We start from the raw sequence: 15749 nt of genomic DNA, 5'->3' as shown, positions 1-15749 counted from the left end.
TGTACTTACACTTGTTGATGGGATTACCGCCACTCAGGATGGAACTATTATTAAGAAAAAGAAGAAGAAGAAAATCATAACGGAAGAGAAGATGTTGAAACTAGAGCAGGAGAAGGTGAGTAAAGAGAAAATAAAACGATATGTACAGTGGATCAATTGATAGACCAATTGCGAATGAATTATTAAAAATTTTCTTCCTGTAGATTAACGAATATCGCAATAAGCATCATATTTCGGTTACCGGAAGTCATGTACCAAGGCCAATAGAGTCTTTCGAAGACTTATCCACAGTTTATAATGTTAGAGGTGATGTATTACAAAATATGAAAACTTGTGGATATAGTACACCAACTGCTATTCAAATGCAGGCTATGCCGGTCATGTTGCAGGTAAAGTATGATATTTTTGAAAAATATCCTTAGTCCGACACTTTGTAATCGAATTCGTAATTAGAAGAGGCAAATATTAGCTTGTGCGCCAACTGGATCGGGAAAAACTGCGGCGTTCTTACTTCCCATTATTCATCAATTAAATGGACCTCAGAGAAAAGGATTTCGTGCCATTGTACTCAGTCCGACTAGGGAATTGGCTAAACAAACTTATAGAGAATGTATGAGACTAAGCGAAGGTCGTGAATTTAGAGTCCATATAATTAGTAAAATAAATCAAGCCTTGTCGAAGTACGGACCAAAAAGTTCTCAAAAATTTGGTAAGCACAAACGACGTTGCAATCTTAAAGTTTATAAATAATTATTAATGTACAATTATAATGAACCGACCCTTTGTCTTAGATATATTGATAACCACGCCAAAAAGACTTGTATTTTTATTAAATCAAGAGCCAGCAGTTATTTTCCTAAATAAGTAAGTTTTATTTTATAATTTGTATCCTTGCAAATATTGATTTATATTAAATTAGAGTTTAACTTCATGTGCAGTGTCGAGTGGCTTATTGTCGATGAGGCTGATAAGCTGTTTGAAGAGGGAACTAGAGGATTTAAGAGTCAGTTAGAAACAATTTTAAAAGCATGTACAAATAATAATATCTGTCGAGGTATGTTTAGCGCAACTAATACTCCCGCAGTAACAAGATGGTGTAGACATAATCTTAAAGGACTTATTACCGTAACAATTGGTCAAAGGTAATTCAAATGCAATATTTAATTTACTTTGTGTCAAACAAATGACTACCATTAACATTATCTTAATCGATTTTTTAATGACAGAAATTCAGCGGCGGATTTGGTCGATCAGCAATTATTATTTGTTGGAAACGAAGGGGGAAAATTGTTAGCATTTAGAAACATTATTCACGAGGTAAGTGTAAATTAACGAGTCATTAACGCTCAAAAGGAGAATAATATATTTTTAAATTCAGGGTTTATCGCCGCCTGTACTGGTTTTTGTGCAATCTAAAGAACGAGCTGATGAATTATTTAAAGAACTTATTTATGATGGTATCAATGTAGATATTATACATGCTGATAAGACTCAAACTCAGGTATCATCGAAGTAAATTTCATTTAAATTGCCGTATTTATAAATCACTAAATATTATAAAACTTTTTAGCGTGATAATATTGTACGTTGTTTCCGAGAAGGGAAAATATGGGTATTAATATGTACGGATCTAATGGGTCGAGGAATTGATTTTATAGGCGTTAACCTCGTTATAAATTACGATTTTCCACCGTCTGCCATTTCATACATTCACAGAATAGGTAAGATCAAAAATTATCTTATTAAATGAAATAAATATTAAATATTATATCACATCAATTTTCCTAGGTCGTACGGGTCGTGCTGGACACAAAGGAAAGGCCATAACTTTCTTTACGCAACAGGACACGGTCAATTTAAGAAGGTAATGCGAATAACATTAAACCCGATGAAATTTCACTCAAACGTCATTCCTTTTATAATTTTCCATTTAGTATTGCTGCTGTTATGAAAGCTTCTGGTTGTCACGTGCCAGAATATATGTTATCTATGAAAAAGCTTAGCAAAAAGCAAAGACGTAAAAAAGAATGCGAGGCACCAAAGAGGGAAAGTATATGTACTATTCCAAAGTTTAAGAAACAATTTTTACGAAAATCACGGTATTTACTTATTTCTATTATCTGCGAATTATTTTTTTTTTTTTACTTATGTATAATTGCTATTTATTTATTTCGTTTTTAGTACAAACGCTGATGACACTAATACATCGAATAACAAAATTTCCAAAAACAAGACGCTAGGTAAACGTAAAATCAATAAAAATAGTAAAGTGAATATTAATGGCAAGAGAGTAGGTAAATCATTAAAAACAGCGGCTGTAAATTTAAAATCAAAACGAAAAGTCAACAGAGGTGTAAAAAAAAGCTAGTTACAAGTAATAATTTAAACTGAATTTATTGTTAATGCAAATAAATAATATTTATACAATCGCATAAATTGATATTAAAATTTTTATAATTGGTATGTTTGATACAATCAATCATTGCATACAAGTTTAAATGAGTTAAGTTTTTAAAATAAAAACAAAAATATTTGAAAGTAATTGTTATAGAATATGTTTTGAAGTGAAAGCATTTCGATTAAGCCCAATTGATTTTATTGTATTAACAGTTTAATAAAAACTTTTACAAAATATCTTATAACAATATTATTCTATATATTATTCATTTAAATAAATCATAAAATAATTGTTATTTTAATACATTTATTCGTGCAGTTCTTTGATTAATAGTTAAATTATCCGAAAAGATAAAGAAAATTTGCAAAATAAAAATTTGATTACATACTTGTACTTTTCAAAAATAAAAAAAAAATACCATATATTCATTTCAAGTTTATAAATTGTATTAATGGTATGTTCGGTTATAAAGTTTACACAAAAAATATCTCATTTAACTTTGGAGCAATGTTCCTAATGATAAAATTAAAATTATTAAATGTACGATTACTTGTAAATCATTGTTTAAATGTGTGTAAGTGAAATATTTTATATTTACAAAGCTAATTTACAAATAAATTTTTATCATAACTATTGATTAACTTATTTTTACTTAGTACTAATCTTTATCAATTTTGAAATGCATTAACTAGAAGTCACAGTTTCACGAATAGTTTAAATTCAACATCATCATTAATAATTAAATATTAAGTCTGTACAAACATGCGTCATGGATTAATTAGAATCACAGCTAGATTTTGTAACAAACCAAATTCTTATAAAATTATGATAAACTGTATTTCTGTGAACTAATATGTTGTAAAACTATTGAATTGAGCATAATTTGGAGATTACTTAAAAAAAAAAAAAAAAAAAAAGAAAAAAAAAAGACAATCACAAAGTTCGTTATGCGGGTAACAACACATATATTAAATTCCTATTACATTAAAAAAAAAAAAAAAAAAACTCTTGTTCCATTTATTTATAATTATTTTGGCACTCTTAAGTGTTCGAATTGTATCGTAATTAACTAATAAATTGCAACTACTTTACGTCTCACATAACCAATCACAAGGAAGTTTGGGCATTTTATTAGCTGGCCATGGCAGATATCCTGCTGTCTTAAATACCCAATAATCATATGACACTTTAGCTATAAGACCTATTAATAATAAAACTTCGGTAGCAATAATATAATAGATATAGTCTGTCCAATCTCCAGGATAAACACACATTTTTGACGGTTCTAAATCGACAACTTTTTCCTTAACGTTTTCGCAGAGAACTTCGTCATAATCTAATATTCGCGTCTGCAGCCAAACCTTTAAAAATTTATATTTGTACATAGAAAATTGTTGTAAATTTGCATTGACGCAAAAAGTAAATTAATCAAATGAGCAATAATAACAATAATAAATAAAATAGACTATTTACTACCTTTAAAAATTTTGCTGTATTGCAATCACAATGCAATTCATTTCCTCCGAATCTAACACCATATCTATTGCTACTATAGCTTTTATCGTAAGCATTAGTTGCCAATATATATGTGGGCAGCTGGAAATGCAAAATTTCAAAAGAAAAAGTTGAGCTTTAACAATTTTAATCGACAATATAATTTTAACTTACTGATTTAATTTTATTATATCTCAAACTAAGAAAGGCGTAGTTATCCAAAAATTTGGAACCTTCCAATTTATTTATGGACGATATATTGTTATAGTCGGCGATGAACTCCCTGAGTCCATCGTAACTAGGATTTGTGCTCAGTTCATCCAGAACCGTAATCTATAATATAAATAAAGCAATGAGCAGATTATGTAATAGCATAAGTTTTGATCAATTTGAACGCAAAGAGACGTACATTATTAAAGGAAACATTAAGAGATATCGTATTGCGAGGTAACTTTTCTGGAAGTTGTGTTAATTGAATATTGCTACAATCGACGCTAACGGCAAATGTTGGCAGTTTATCTTTAAGGAGTTCCAGTCTACTAAACGCACAAACACACTGCCAATTTTCTCCTTTCGGGCATTCGGTTTGCAACTGGAACGATGAAATTATACAGCATTAAATTCGCGTGCAGCGCGTATAGTTTATAAGATTTAAAATAATTAAAATAGTGAACTTACCGAACTGAGATAACGTACTTGTTTCAAAGGTACTTGGGCAGTTGCATTGAACCAATGCCAAGTTTTGCTCGAAGAACAAACGGTCTCGTTTTCTCGATTAAAAACAATTTGATTTTCTCCAGTTTTATTAATATTTTGATAAATGTCGTGGCATAGCAAAGTGTTCGATCCTAAAGAGGATGAAAGAAAATATTGTCATAAAGTTTAGTGAATAATATGAAGTAGAACATAGCACGTACATAGAGAAAAATATAGAATAAATATAAAAAAATATATTTGGGCAATATATATATATATATATATATATATATATATATATATATATATTACTTTGTAGCTGTTTATTATATGATTAATGGGAAAATAAAGTTTACCAGAAATGTCAAGCCAAAATTCTCGACCATTCATTATATTTAACGCTGGTAGGTGCGTCAAATTATTATAAGAGAGGTCTAACGTTGTCAATTGGGCAAGTCTTATTAACGAGTTGTTCTCCATTTCGAGGAGAGCATTATTTGAGAAATTGAGGCAAAGAATCGGTGTCATCATCAAAAACTGTCCCTTGATTCGATGAATCCTGCCATCGGTTATAGCCAATGATTTTAACATTCTCCATCGAACCTCCGTAGTATTGATGAAGTCTAAAGTAGCATTTCGAATGTGAATGTAGGATACGTTTGTTGGAAAATCTGTGAAGAATAAGATTCCTGTTAATATTTTTAAGAAATTATATTTTTATATTTTTTTCCTTAATATTTTTAAGAAATTTAATTTGCAAATGTTTTGTTGGTAATCTATCGGCGAGCTTTTAAAGCGATTTTTTATTCTTCCTTTTTTATTTATTTATTTTTTTTTTTTTTTATATTTTTCGATAAATTTAATGACATAGTGACGAGATCTACATTCGATAACTGATCTTTAAACATTCTACACGCATTTACGTAACCTCATAAGCCATTATTTATTTTGTTAAATTAGCCCAACATAATTTAATTTTCAATTAAATTTACAAGTTAATTAAATGGATATATTATTATACTTGAAATTAATAAGATAAAATATTGGAGACTATAAGTTAGCTTTATTTTATAATATAACCGTGAATATAAAATAATTTATTATGAATTCATGTTGAAAATCACCGATTAATATTGTTACGAATTTACGATTATATACAAGTGACATAGTTGCAATTATAGTGCAATAAGACATTATTTTCTACATTTTTTAAATCAATGAATTTTTATGTTAATATTCTAATTGAAAATTGTATTGTAATAACTGTTGTTTGTCGATTGGCGTTCATAAAAATATCAGTATAATTTATACAAGTAGAAAAAGTAATTACCAAAAACTAATGTTTACGTAACTTTATGAAATAAGTAGAATTTTTAAACTTTCTCGTTGATTTAACTTTCCGTTTGCCTGCAAGTGTAATACTAAATTTGATTTACTTTACGACTATTTTCACGTAATATATTGATTTGCGAGTACGGTAAGATTTTCTCTAATTCAATGCCAGAAATAAATATGTTGAAATTAAAACATTACCTATGAATAATATATGAAGAAAAAAAAATCTTACTTGCGCGATATAAAGCAACTTCGAAGTCTGTTGGATTTGATAAATTACAACACAAAACAGCAACGTTCTCAGTGCTTATGTTTGTCAATGTTATCCTTTTACAAGGATTGGAGCCTGCCGGAGGACATTCCGTCGGTGCTCCATAGAAACACTTTTCCGGTATTGGATTAATCGTCGGCACTTCGTGTGTATTTGACGCTAAAGACTGATCTTCTTCGGTACGAGCATTCACCGCATAAAGGCACATCATCACAGTCAACCACCGCATCTGCAACGATAATAACAGCAATGATAATAATAATAATAATAACAACAACAACAACAACAACAACAACAACAACAACAACAACAACGACGACGACGACGACGACGACGACAATAGTAATGATGATGATGGCGATGATAATAATAATGATGACGATGACGATGATGTTAATGCTGATAAACAGTCGTTTATGAAAATTGACGTGTACTGTATTTAGATTGAACAAGTGCTTTGATAAAAACGGAATTTAATATTAACTAGCAAGTCATTGAAACCTCACGACAAACCTAATTACCTGTAATAGCACATAGACGCGCAGTTTGAAATTTCTAATAATTTACAGTTTTATTCGATAACTGTAAAAAAAACCTTTTTATTAGCTAAGCTTTCACAAAGCTTTTGTCTATTCGAATAAAAAGTAAAAAATTTAAAATGTATCGCGAAGAATTTAAATTTGACAAATATTTGGCTCATTTTTTAGGTGCATTTATATTCATTCATCCTGGTATTAAACAGCAGTCCTATAAAAGTATTTGCATTACATCGATAGAATCATATCGATCGTTCGAATAATGTATCAATTTATTGTATATATATATATATATATATATATATATATATAAAGAAATACTCTACGTAAGTTACAGAGTATTATTCAATTAAACATAAAAAAAGGTTTAATTTACTCATAATCATTTAATAGATACGTGATGATTGCGTAGAAAAAAAATTTTTTTATAAAAATAAAAATAAATGTTTGATATTTGATTGATTTGTGGAAAAGAGTATGAAACTAACGAGAATAGCATTTTCTGTTTGTAGAATGATATGAACGCAAGAAAGGCCAAAGCCGCTGAATCGCTAACGAAACGATAAGACTATTAATAGTAGAATCGTATTACTAAGGCTCAAAACGCTAAATAACGACAACTAGTAGCAATGGGATCCATGTCACTGGTTATGCGCTTCGAAACGGCGCAGTTGCGAGCGCCGGTAAAAATAGTGCGCACCACAATGAATAATTGGCATTGCCAATTATTGTCCGCGACAAGCTGCTACTCATCAAAATGCTTTTACGATGAATACACAAGTGATACCAGGTGTTGCTGCTGTGACTGCTCCTGGTGCTCCTGCTGTTGTTGCCGAACGGCGATCAACGGATTAAGAGGAAACATTACTCCGAGGGTGAAATTCCTTGCTCGGCGGAAGTGTAAGCTGATAAACAGGGAGCTCAGGAGCTCACTTCCCACTAGCGTATTATTTCAGAGAAGCACCGAAGGAATGTGATGAGGGGAGGGGAATGGGCAAGGAGGAGTCGAAGTGGAACCGATTGGAGGTGGCGGCGAGTCGAGTCGAGTCGAGTCGAGTCGAGTCACGCGTGCAAAGTTATCCCGGCAAAGTCGGCGGGCATCGCTGCTGTAGAGTACGAGACCGTGGGCCGTCGTCGGGCACTCGACGTCTATTTAAAGACGAAACGACTTGGGGGCGGCGTCGTCGCGCGCACCGATGTGTCGCCCGACTGTAATCGCTTGGTAAACCCACTCCACCGCCGCCGCCACCCCTCAGCCGCCCCGCCTCCCCGCCGCCGCGATCCCCGCGGTCCCGCGGGCCCCACGTCATCCGACATCGCCGCTCCCTTTAGTCGAGAGCGACCGTCGGCCTTGTTCGTGATGATGCTGCCCACTGCGATATTAGCCAGTCGTATTAATAAGCCGAAAGGGCGCCAGCTTGTTTGTTCAGCCGAGCCGACATGTGTTATTATTGGAAAATACAATGGCTCTTGAGTTTTTGTAGATCCCTCTCCTTACCGCGCGTTTTCGAGTTGGTGTGTCGGGAGAAAATACGGCAACCCGCGAGCTTACGACCGATAAGAGATCGAGCAAATTCCATAATGATTGCTCGCTCGCTCGCTTCTTGTTCTTGGATTATCCGACCAGAAATAATAATTATATAAATATTTTCCTTTACAATATTTGCTTATTGGTAATAACAAATATAAAATAACACTTTTGCTTTTATGTACAAGATGATTATTCCAATATATTAATTATTTTACATTCTCATAAGATCTTTATAGAACATGAGAAAGTCCATTGAAAAGTTTGAGAAATAAAATATCTTATATACATCTAATGCAATGAAATAGATAAAACTTTCTCGATAAAAAATATAGATACTTTCAATAGAAAAGATTTGCTCATAATAATAACTTGATTTATTTTATTTTATTGTTGCTGAAAATTTTTAAATTATAAAATAAACTTTGTAAAATCTGTAATAATAAGAAAAATTGATCATATATCGAATTAAACAGGTTTGTAGTTTTTACAATTACGATGAAGATTAAGTTCTTATAGACAAAAGGTATACGCTGCCAATAACTTAAGAGTAATAGGTGATCAAATTATATATTTATGAAAAATTATCATCAATATATGGGGCAAATTTAATCTTTTATAAAAATAATTATTTTATTAAAAATATGCAAAATAATAGCAATATTTTTTTCCTAAATGAAAATAATCCTGATTAATCATTCGTTTACAAATGTCAATTATCTATTCATAATGGCAAATTGATCAACTTTTCCTATTAATTAATATCGATGTTTACAAATATTATTAATGAAATTCAGACTCTATGGACTATATATCATAAGTTAAGTTGTATTATAATTTTTGTAAAGTAACGCATTTGAAAAAATTTAGCTTAAAATAATGAAGTTTTACGCCTACAAAAATTTTATCTTCGTAAAATTATACATTAAAAATAAAAAAGAAAAAAGAAAAATAGAAAAATGAGAGATTCTTTATTAGAAAAAAATAAAATATTATTTGCCATCTTATTTGCCTTCGGTATATTCCGTTTAGTCAACAGGTGCACACGTGTGCTCATGCGGACATGAACGTACATACACATAGAGAATCTCATATTGTGAGATTTACAATGGGTAAAGATGAGATTTGATCAAATAGTTTTATCAAATTTGATATTCGTTGCGAGATGCAACAAAGTTTTCTAGATTAAAGAAATTCATACGATAATGTTCGTTTTGTATTTTCTAGGGAGAAGATGTTTTTTTTGCCAATAATGACACGTAAAATTGATGAGAAAATAATTTTGACGTTACATTAAAATTAGAAATAAATGTAAGAAGATAAGGATTTTTTTTGTTTGTTTTGTTTTTGCGATGTAACCAAAATATTTTAAACAGTATTATTGAACTCGTTAAGGAAAGTTACCATACGCATTTAATTTTCATTCATAATTTGGTTTTTGCTTCTAGCAAAATGACTTTTGAAATTATATAATTCTATCCTTACGCATACGGTTTTAAGGAGCTATTAAGAATATTTTTAATTTGAAACTGAATAATTGTTTGTTTGTATTGAATATCATTTAGCAAAGTCAATCGATAGAAGATGTCGATTATATACGAGACTGAATAATTCTTATTGCTCTTACAAACTAAAGTATAAATTGTTATTTTGCTCATTGTATTCGACTCGTATTGCTATAGTTTTTTTTTTTTTTTTTTTAAATATTTTTAACAAGAATTGACCCCTACAGTTGAAAACTAAATTCATGCGAACGTGAAAAATTCGTCTTTTATATCATTATTATTACCAATCTGTATTCCTCTATTATTGTTATTATGACCTCTAGGGGACCTCAATATGAATTGGTAAGACAAAACATTAATTTTCATTCGTTATTGTCAACTTTGTAAGTCAAACATACGTCTAAATATGCATGTACCAGCGTACGAATACAACATACTATTTATCCAATAAATCAAATTACTTCGTATAATTTTACATTATCTGTACCCGAATGTAATTCGAATTTTGAATAAGAGAAGAAAATTATGTGTAAAAATTTTTTTTTTTTCCACTTTAGCGATTAAATAACAAGCCACCGATGTTCTATAATTATTAGTTAGTTATACAGAACATTCGCGTAATCGCCCGTCGACGACGAAAGACCATACCCATAAAAAAAAAAATGCATAATATGATGTTAAAAGGCAATTATTTGAAGAATTTCAGTGATGAGGTTCGATGTTGCATTGTTATTGCACTCGAAGTGTAGCAAATGCTCTTGAGATAGGGGCTGCTGTCATTAATTTTCATTATGTTATTTGCGAAATACAAGCTCCAAGGAAGCTTCGATATAACATGAGCCAGGACTTTGGTTGCAAATCACCTGCCAATAAGAGCACTCAGCGTCCCGAGGAGAACAGTCGAAGAAGGAGAAAAGGTGAAAAGTATTTAATCTCTTGACGGCTAACAAGCCTCCTCCAACTTATTCGTTCGCTTGTCCCGAAGCTTATTCGCTTATCTTTTGTAATCTTGTATTTGTAAGCACAGGACGAGGAGTTCGTCGCACCTCGTATAAAGCGGCACACTTTGCCCCGGTGAGATAAAACTAATGTAAGAGCCCTGTAACTAGGAATGCGGAAGCGTTCCTCGTCCATCGCTGTTACATTCGAATTTTAAAGCACGTAAGCTCCAGTCGTTTTGATTAACTTGGCAGCTTTTTGGCAGCGTTCAACGATTCGCGCCAATTAATTATTTATGGCCCCTTGATTATTACTTAATTATTTATATATTTATTTATGGTTGGGTTGGGGTGTTTGTTTGTTGTTCTTCAAGTTTCTCAATGCGACGCCATTAATTGCCTATATTTTTTTATATGCACCCACAATTAATCGTAACATTGCTTATTCTATGCAATTTAAGTCAAAAATTAAATTTATGTCGTTTAAAAATATAGTTTCATGGATTATCATATTACATCCACCTTTGTCTTAATTGAGAATTGAGAAGAAGCATAAAGTTTATTATCGAAGTATCGAAACAATACATCAGGTAATACAGTTCGCAAATACTTGCTCAATCAATAATCAATTAAAAGCCAATAAAACTGTTTGAATTTACTATTAAATTTAAAGTGCTCTAAACGAGGGAAACGATATGTTTGCACTTGTAATACTTTCAGGACATCTTACATCATTCTCATCCGTGTATACAGGTATATAGTATATATACATAATTACTAATATTATTATATAATAAGTAATTATATAATATATAATATTATATATATAATAAATAATATAAAAAATAAATACATAGTATACAGGAAACTAATTTATTAAGTCTTGTAAGGATGCGTATTGGTAAAATTATGAGTAAATTTGAAAAATAAAAATATGTATTTAATTGATCTGCTCAATAATATTAAAAACCAATTAAATAATAATTTATAATAATAATATGTTATTAAAAGAAAGAGAGGGGGGGGGAAGAAAAAATTGTCAATTATAAAATTTCGTACCTTTATAATTCTATTATATTTTTAAATTTCTCTTTTACGAATTGAATATATTAAGAACTTTATATTTCATGTAATAAATTCAAGTTAATCAACATTGTTTGCATTATTGGAAAAAAAAAGAAAAACATTTGTCTCAACTGTATTTGTGATTATGAATTATTTATTATCGTAAAGTTTTAGCTTTTAAACATAAAAGAGGACATCAAGCGACATAACGCGCTCGCTATTTAAATTTTAAAATAGTTCTTTGTCAAACTCTAACGGTCAATCATTCTTTCATTAATAATAATAAAAAAAGAAAAAAAAAGAAAAAAAAAGAAAAAAACTTCAATTTTTATGAACGTAATGTCTATTGTACTTAATTTTTTTATATAAATTTATATAAAATTAAAATCCATTGATTAAGTAAAATAGAAAAAAATTTAGCCCATGCTACTGACTATTAAATATACAAGAATCACTAAAGATTTTTAATAAATGAGTTTTACTATGTTTATAACTGCTCTTGAAATATGAGTAAAAGAACTTAAAGAACGTATGCGCATGAGAAATTTGGAAAAAAATAAATAATTGGCACGCAGTAGATATATCATTGTAGTAGATTATCATTGTACTCTCATCTATGCAAATCTAAACATTTATTTAAATTTTAGAATTCAAATGTGCGTATGCGAATAATTCAGTTGTTTTTATTATGTGTGAACAGGTGTCATAAAGTTTTAAACGTTAACATTAATATCATGCAAATTCTAACTACGCACAAAATAAACTTTAATTATTTATCATGTTTGTAGCGAAATAATTTAAAAACAATAAAAATTCCAATTTTTTTTTCTTTTTATAAGAAAAGATAAAATAAAATTAATTAACAAAATTAATTAAACCTAAAAGCTATTGTATTATCTATATTTACAAATTTCAACTAATTACTTTGGCACGAATTAATTCAGACTTAATATTTTATATTTATTTTGTATAAATCTTGTGAATATACAAAAATTTATTAAAAACATTTAAGAAAAATTTCAAGAATTTTTTTTCAACATAAAAAATTCTGTATTTAATATTTTTATGAGTAAATATTTTATATAATTTTTTCTCTATGTTTTAACTATCAATTTAAAATAATTAAGTAAAAAAAAAAATTAATTCTAAATAATAAGGTTATGCAATAATCGTGAAAAATAAATATAAATGTATTCTGAGCTCATATTTGATAAAAATTATACAAAAAAGTCTTACTAAAGTTAAAATGTATAAATTGTAATCTATGACAATCATTAGATTAGTATTTTGTTTAAATATTACAAACATAATATAAGAAAAAAATTAAATAATTATAAATAAATAAAAAGAAATGCTTAGAAGACGCTTGACTTTAATTCAAACTATTGCAACCATCAAATAATTTATTAAATATCGTTTTTGATTATTATTATTTCAATAAACAGTTGCTCAAATATTTTACTAAGCATGTCGTTTCAAAGAAAAAATATTTCATCTGTTATTATTGAATAAATTTGTAGCAAAAAATGAATATAAAAAAATATATATATATATATATATATATATATATATTTATTTATTTATTTATATCGAGTACATTTTAATTTCTTTATACAAAACAATTATAATGAATAAATTAGTTGAATAAAAATATAAAATTAATGTCCTACTATAGTTGATATACATGCTGCTTTCTAAAAAATGTTGTATCCATCATCGATTTATTTAATGATTTTATTTACAATTTTTTGATTTCATAAATGAAATAATTACAACCCTCGACGAGCGATCCGACAATGTGTTATGAATAAACGAAATCAATAAATTTATGGCCTTTTCAACTATTGGGAGAATAAATATAAAAAAAAACCTGTTGTAAGGTAGTACGTTATTATCATAAAAATTAAAACACAGTAAATAGACAATTATGATCGAAATATTCCTCGCGATCGACTGCATTCAATAATTATTAATGTTCCTGCACGTAAATATTTATCGCGCTTACAATTTTTATATTCTTGGTAGTTCGCGATTACGACATGCGGATACAATAATATTGTTTGTGCATTTCAAATATTAAAAACCTCGATCGTGTTTCAAATTCTTTTAATTTTGCGAATAATTTAGGGGGGGGAGGAGGAGGAGGGAGCATTTTGCTTATTACTTATTAATTGTTTGTACTAATACAAAAGAATAATACGTATCGATATAATAATGAAAATAATTTAATCGTTAGAATTTTGTGAGTGTACGGTAGCGATGAAGCGCTGGCCGTACTTAATCTTCTCACATACAAAGTTTGGCATGAAAATTCATGTTTTTTGCACGGCCGTCAATCACACGCACGCACACATGATTGTGTGTATATAATATGCAGTGAAACAAGCGGAGAGCAAACGCGATAGTTCGTAATGTAGATGAGCGGATACAATATTTGAAAGAAGTGTATCTACCATAATGGAAAGGATCAGCTATCCTAGGCACGTGAATTCTCAAGTTATTTCGATTGGTTTTGGACGGTGAAGCGGAACGCAGCAAAGCAAAGTCTGCACACTCGGCCTGACACGGACAATTCTACAAGAAGAGTAGAAAACAGCTTGCGTACGTAAAGCGAGTAGCGGCGTATCGTCGTTGACAGCGCTCTCGTTCTCGCTCTCGCTCTCGCTCTCACAAAGCGAGACGCGACGAAATAAATCGCTAGTTAGCTCGGGCTAACGAGCGAGTGAGCGGTCGTCGGTTCGCCATGGCTAAAGCGTGCCTCGGATGAATAACACGGGGAGTCGAGGAACGGGACTAGAAGGGGCCCTCTTCGTCGTCGTCGTCGTCGTCGTCGTCGTTTTTGTCATCTTTCGGCGCGATAAAACAGGCGTACGAACCTTGGGGTGGACGTCCATCACCATATCCGTCGCTGGGACTCCGGCCAGCCGAGGGTCTCATCAGCTCTCGGGCCCGGGCGCGCATCGCCGAATCCCGCGGTCACTCGCGCGATCCTCGGCGTCTCAGCGCACGTGCGACTGCAGACGAAGACGGGCCGGGTCGGGCAGCGTGATTGTGTGAAGTGAAAGGGGCCGGTGTGACAGGAGTAGGAGGTAGAGAAGGAGGAGAGGGGAATGGAAGAGATATGAGAGAGAGACAGAGAGAGAGAGAGAGAGAGAGAGAGAGAGTGTGTGGAGTCGAAGAGGGGCCCGGACTCGCGCACGCACGACGTTCCTCCGCCGCGGCCAGGGCCTCGACTGCCCGCCGCGCTCCGCCGAGTGCAGTGGACGACCCGATGCTTGCGTGGCTCTTCCTCTTGGTTCCCCCACCCCCTCATCGCACACTTCTCATTCCCCATTCTCCACCAGCCCATCCTCTGCCCATACCCCCGGCCCGTGCTCCGCTCGCTCGCTCGTTCGCTCGTTCGCTCGTTCGCTCGCTCGTTCGCTCGTACGAGAGTTAGCCATTAGCCATCTCTCTCGGAGGATTTAATTGCGTCGTAGGCTTTTTATTATTTATAGAGCTGGGCGTCCGATGTGCGCGAGCAGCCGCCAATCGAGATCGGCGAATCGACACAGCTGAGCGAGCTTCCACCGTGATCCTTCGCCTTTGGTCCTTAAATCGACAAAGCCGTGTATGGGACATATCGAGGCAGGTAGGTTCGAGGTCTAGGCGGATAAGCTTTTTCCTACTTCACGAGAGGCAGATTAAATTGTTTAATCGCGTGTCGTCTTCCTACGCGATATTATTCGTCATACGGTCATGACTCTTGCCCAACCACTGAGACCAGCCAACTCCGATTCTTCGTTCGTTTATGACGATTATGACGTTTTATCCAGCGTCTTTAAATCTCCTTATTATTAGTGCGTGCTGTTTGCTGTTGGTTGAAAATAACGAAAGCTCGTTGTAAATGCACATTATCCAAACCGCTCCACATTTAAGAAATTTTGCATTAAGTCTCGGATCAGGGGAGTATTATTATTGTCAGGGCCAATGATAATTTGATT

At 31.9% G+C, this 15749-nt stretch overlaps 2 protein-coding genes across 4 annotated transcripts in view; one reads left to right on the top strand and one right to left on the bottom strand.

Moving 5' to 3' along the window:
• Positions 1–2368, top strand: part of ais (DExD-box helicase 52) — a 2893-nt gene extending 525 nt beyond the window's left edge. The window contains 11 exon segments of the mRNA XM_011496753.1: positions 1–115; positions 204–389; positions 454–709; positions 792–864; positions 939–1142; positions 1227–1317; positions 1379–1501; positions 1571–1721; positions 1789–1864; positions 1935–2099; positions 2182–2368. The exon segment at positions 1–115 is cut by the window's left edge and continues 18 nt beyond it. Of these exon segments, the coding sequence (XP_011495055.1) occupies positions 1–115; positions 204–389; positions 454–709; positions 792–864; positions 939–1142; positions 1227–1317; positions 1379–1501; positions 1571–1721; positions 1789–1864; positions 1935–2099; positions 2182–2368 (1627 nt within the window).
• Positions 2369–3410: 1042 nt separating this feature from the next.
• On the bottom strand, positions 3411–14880 carry hfw (leucine-rich repeat domain-containing protein hfw). 3 transcript variants are annotated; one of them, XM_011496295.1, is made up of 8 exons: positions 14643–14880; positions 6156–6423; positions 4945–5259; positions 4571–4740; positions 4302–4484; positions 4067–4225; positions 3875–3994; positions 3411–3759 (listed from the first exon to the last, which is right to left on the bottom strand). In XM_011496295.1, the coding sequence occupies exons 1-8, from the start codon at positions 14664–14666 to the stop codon at positions 3487–3489; spliced, it is 1512 nt and encodes a 503-aa protein (XP_011494597.1). In that variant the 5' UTR covers positions 14667–14880; the 3' UTR covers positions 3411–3486. The 3 variants fall into 3 exon arrangements, with proteins under 3 accessions (XP_011494597.1, XP_011494598.1, XP_011494596.1); XM_011496296.1 differs by lacking the exon at positions 14643–14880 and adding an exon at positions 14220–14353; XM_011496294.1 differs by lacking the exon at positions 14643–14880 and adding an exon at positions 7518–7727.
• Between the last annotated feature and the right edge of the window lie 869 nt (positions 14881–15749).

The sequence above is a fragment of the Ceratosolen solmsi genome, unplaced genomic scaffold (genome assembly GCF_000503995.2).
Source record: "Ceratosolen solmsi marchali unplaced genomic scaffold, CerSol_1.0 scaffold29, whole genome shotgun sequence".
NCBI classification, from domain to species: domain Eukaryota; kingdom Metazoa; phylum Arthropoda; class Insecta; order Hymenoptera; family Agaonidae; genus Ceratosolen; species Ceratosolen solmsi.
Note: the sequence above shows the minus strand (reverse complement) of the source record. Positions and strands in the feature narration are given on the sequence as shown.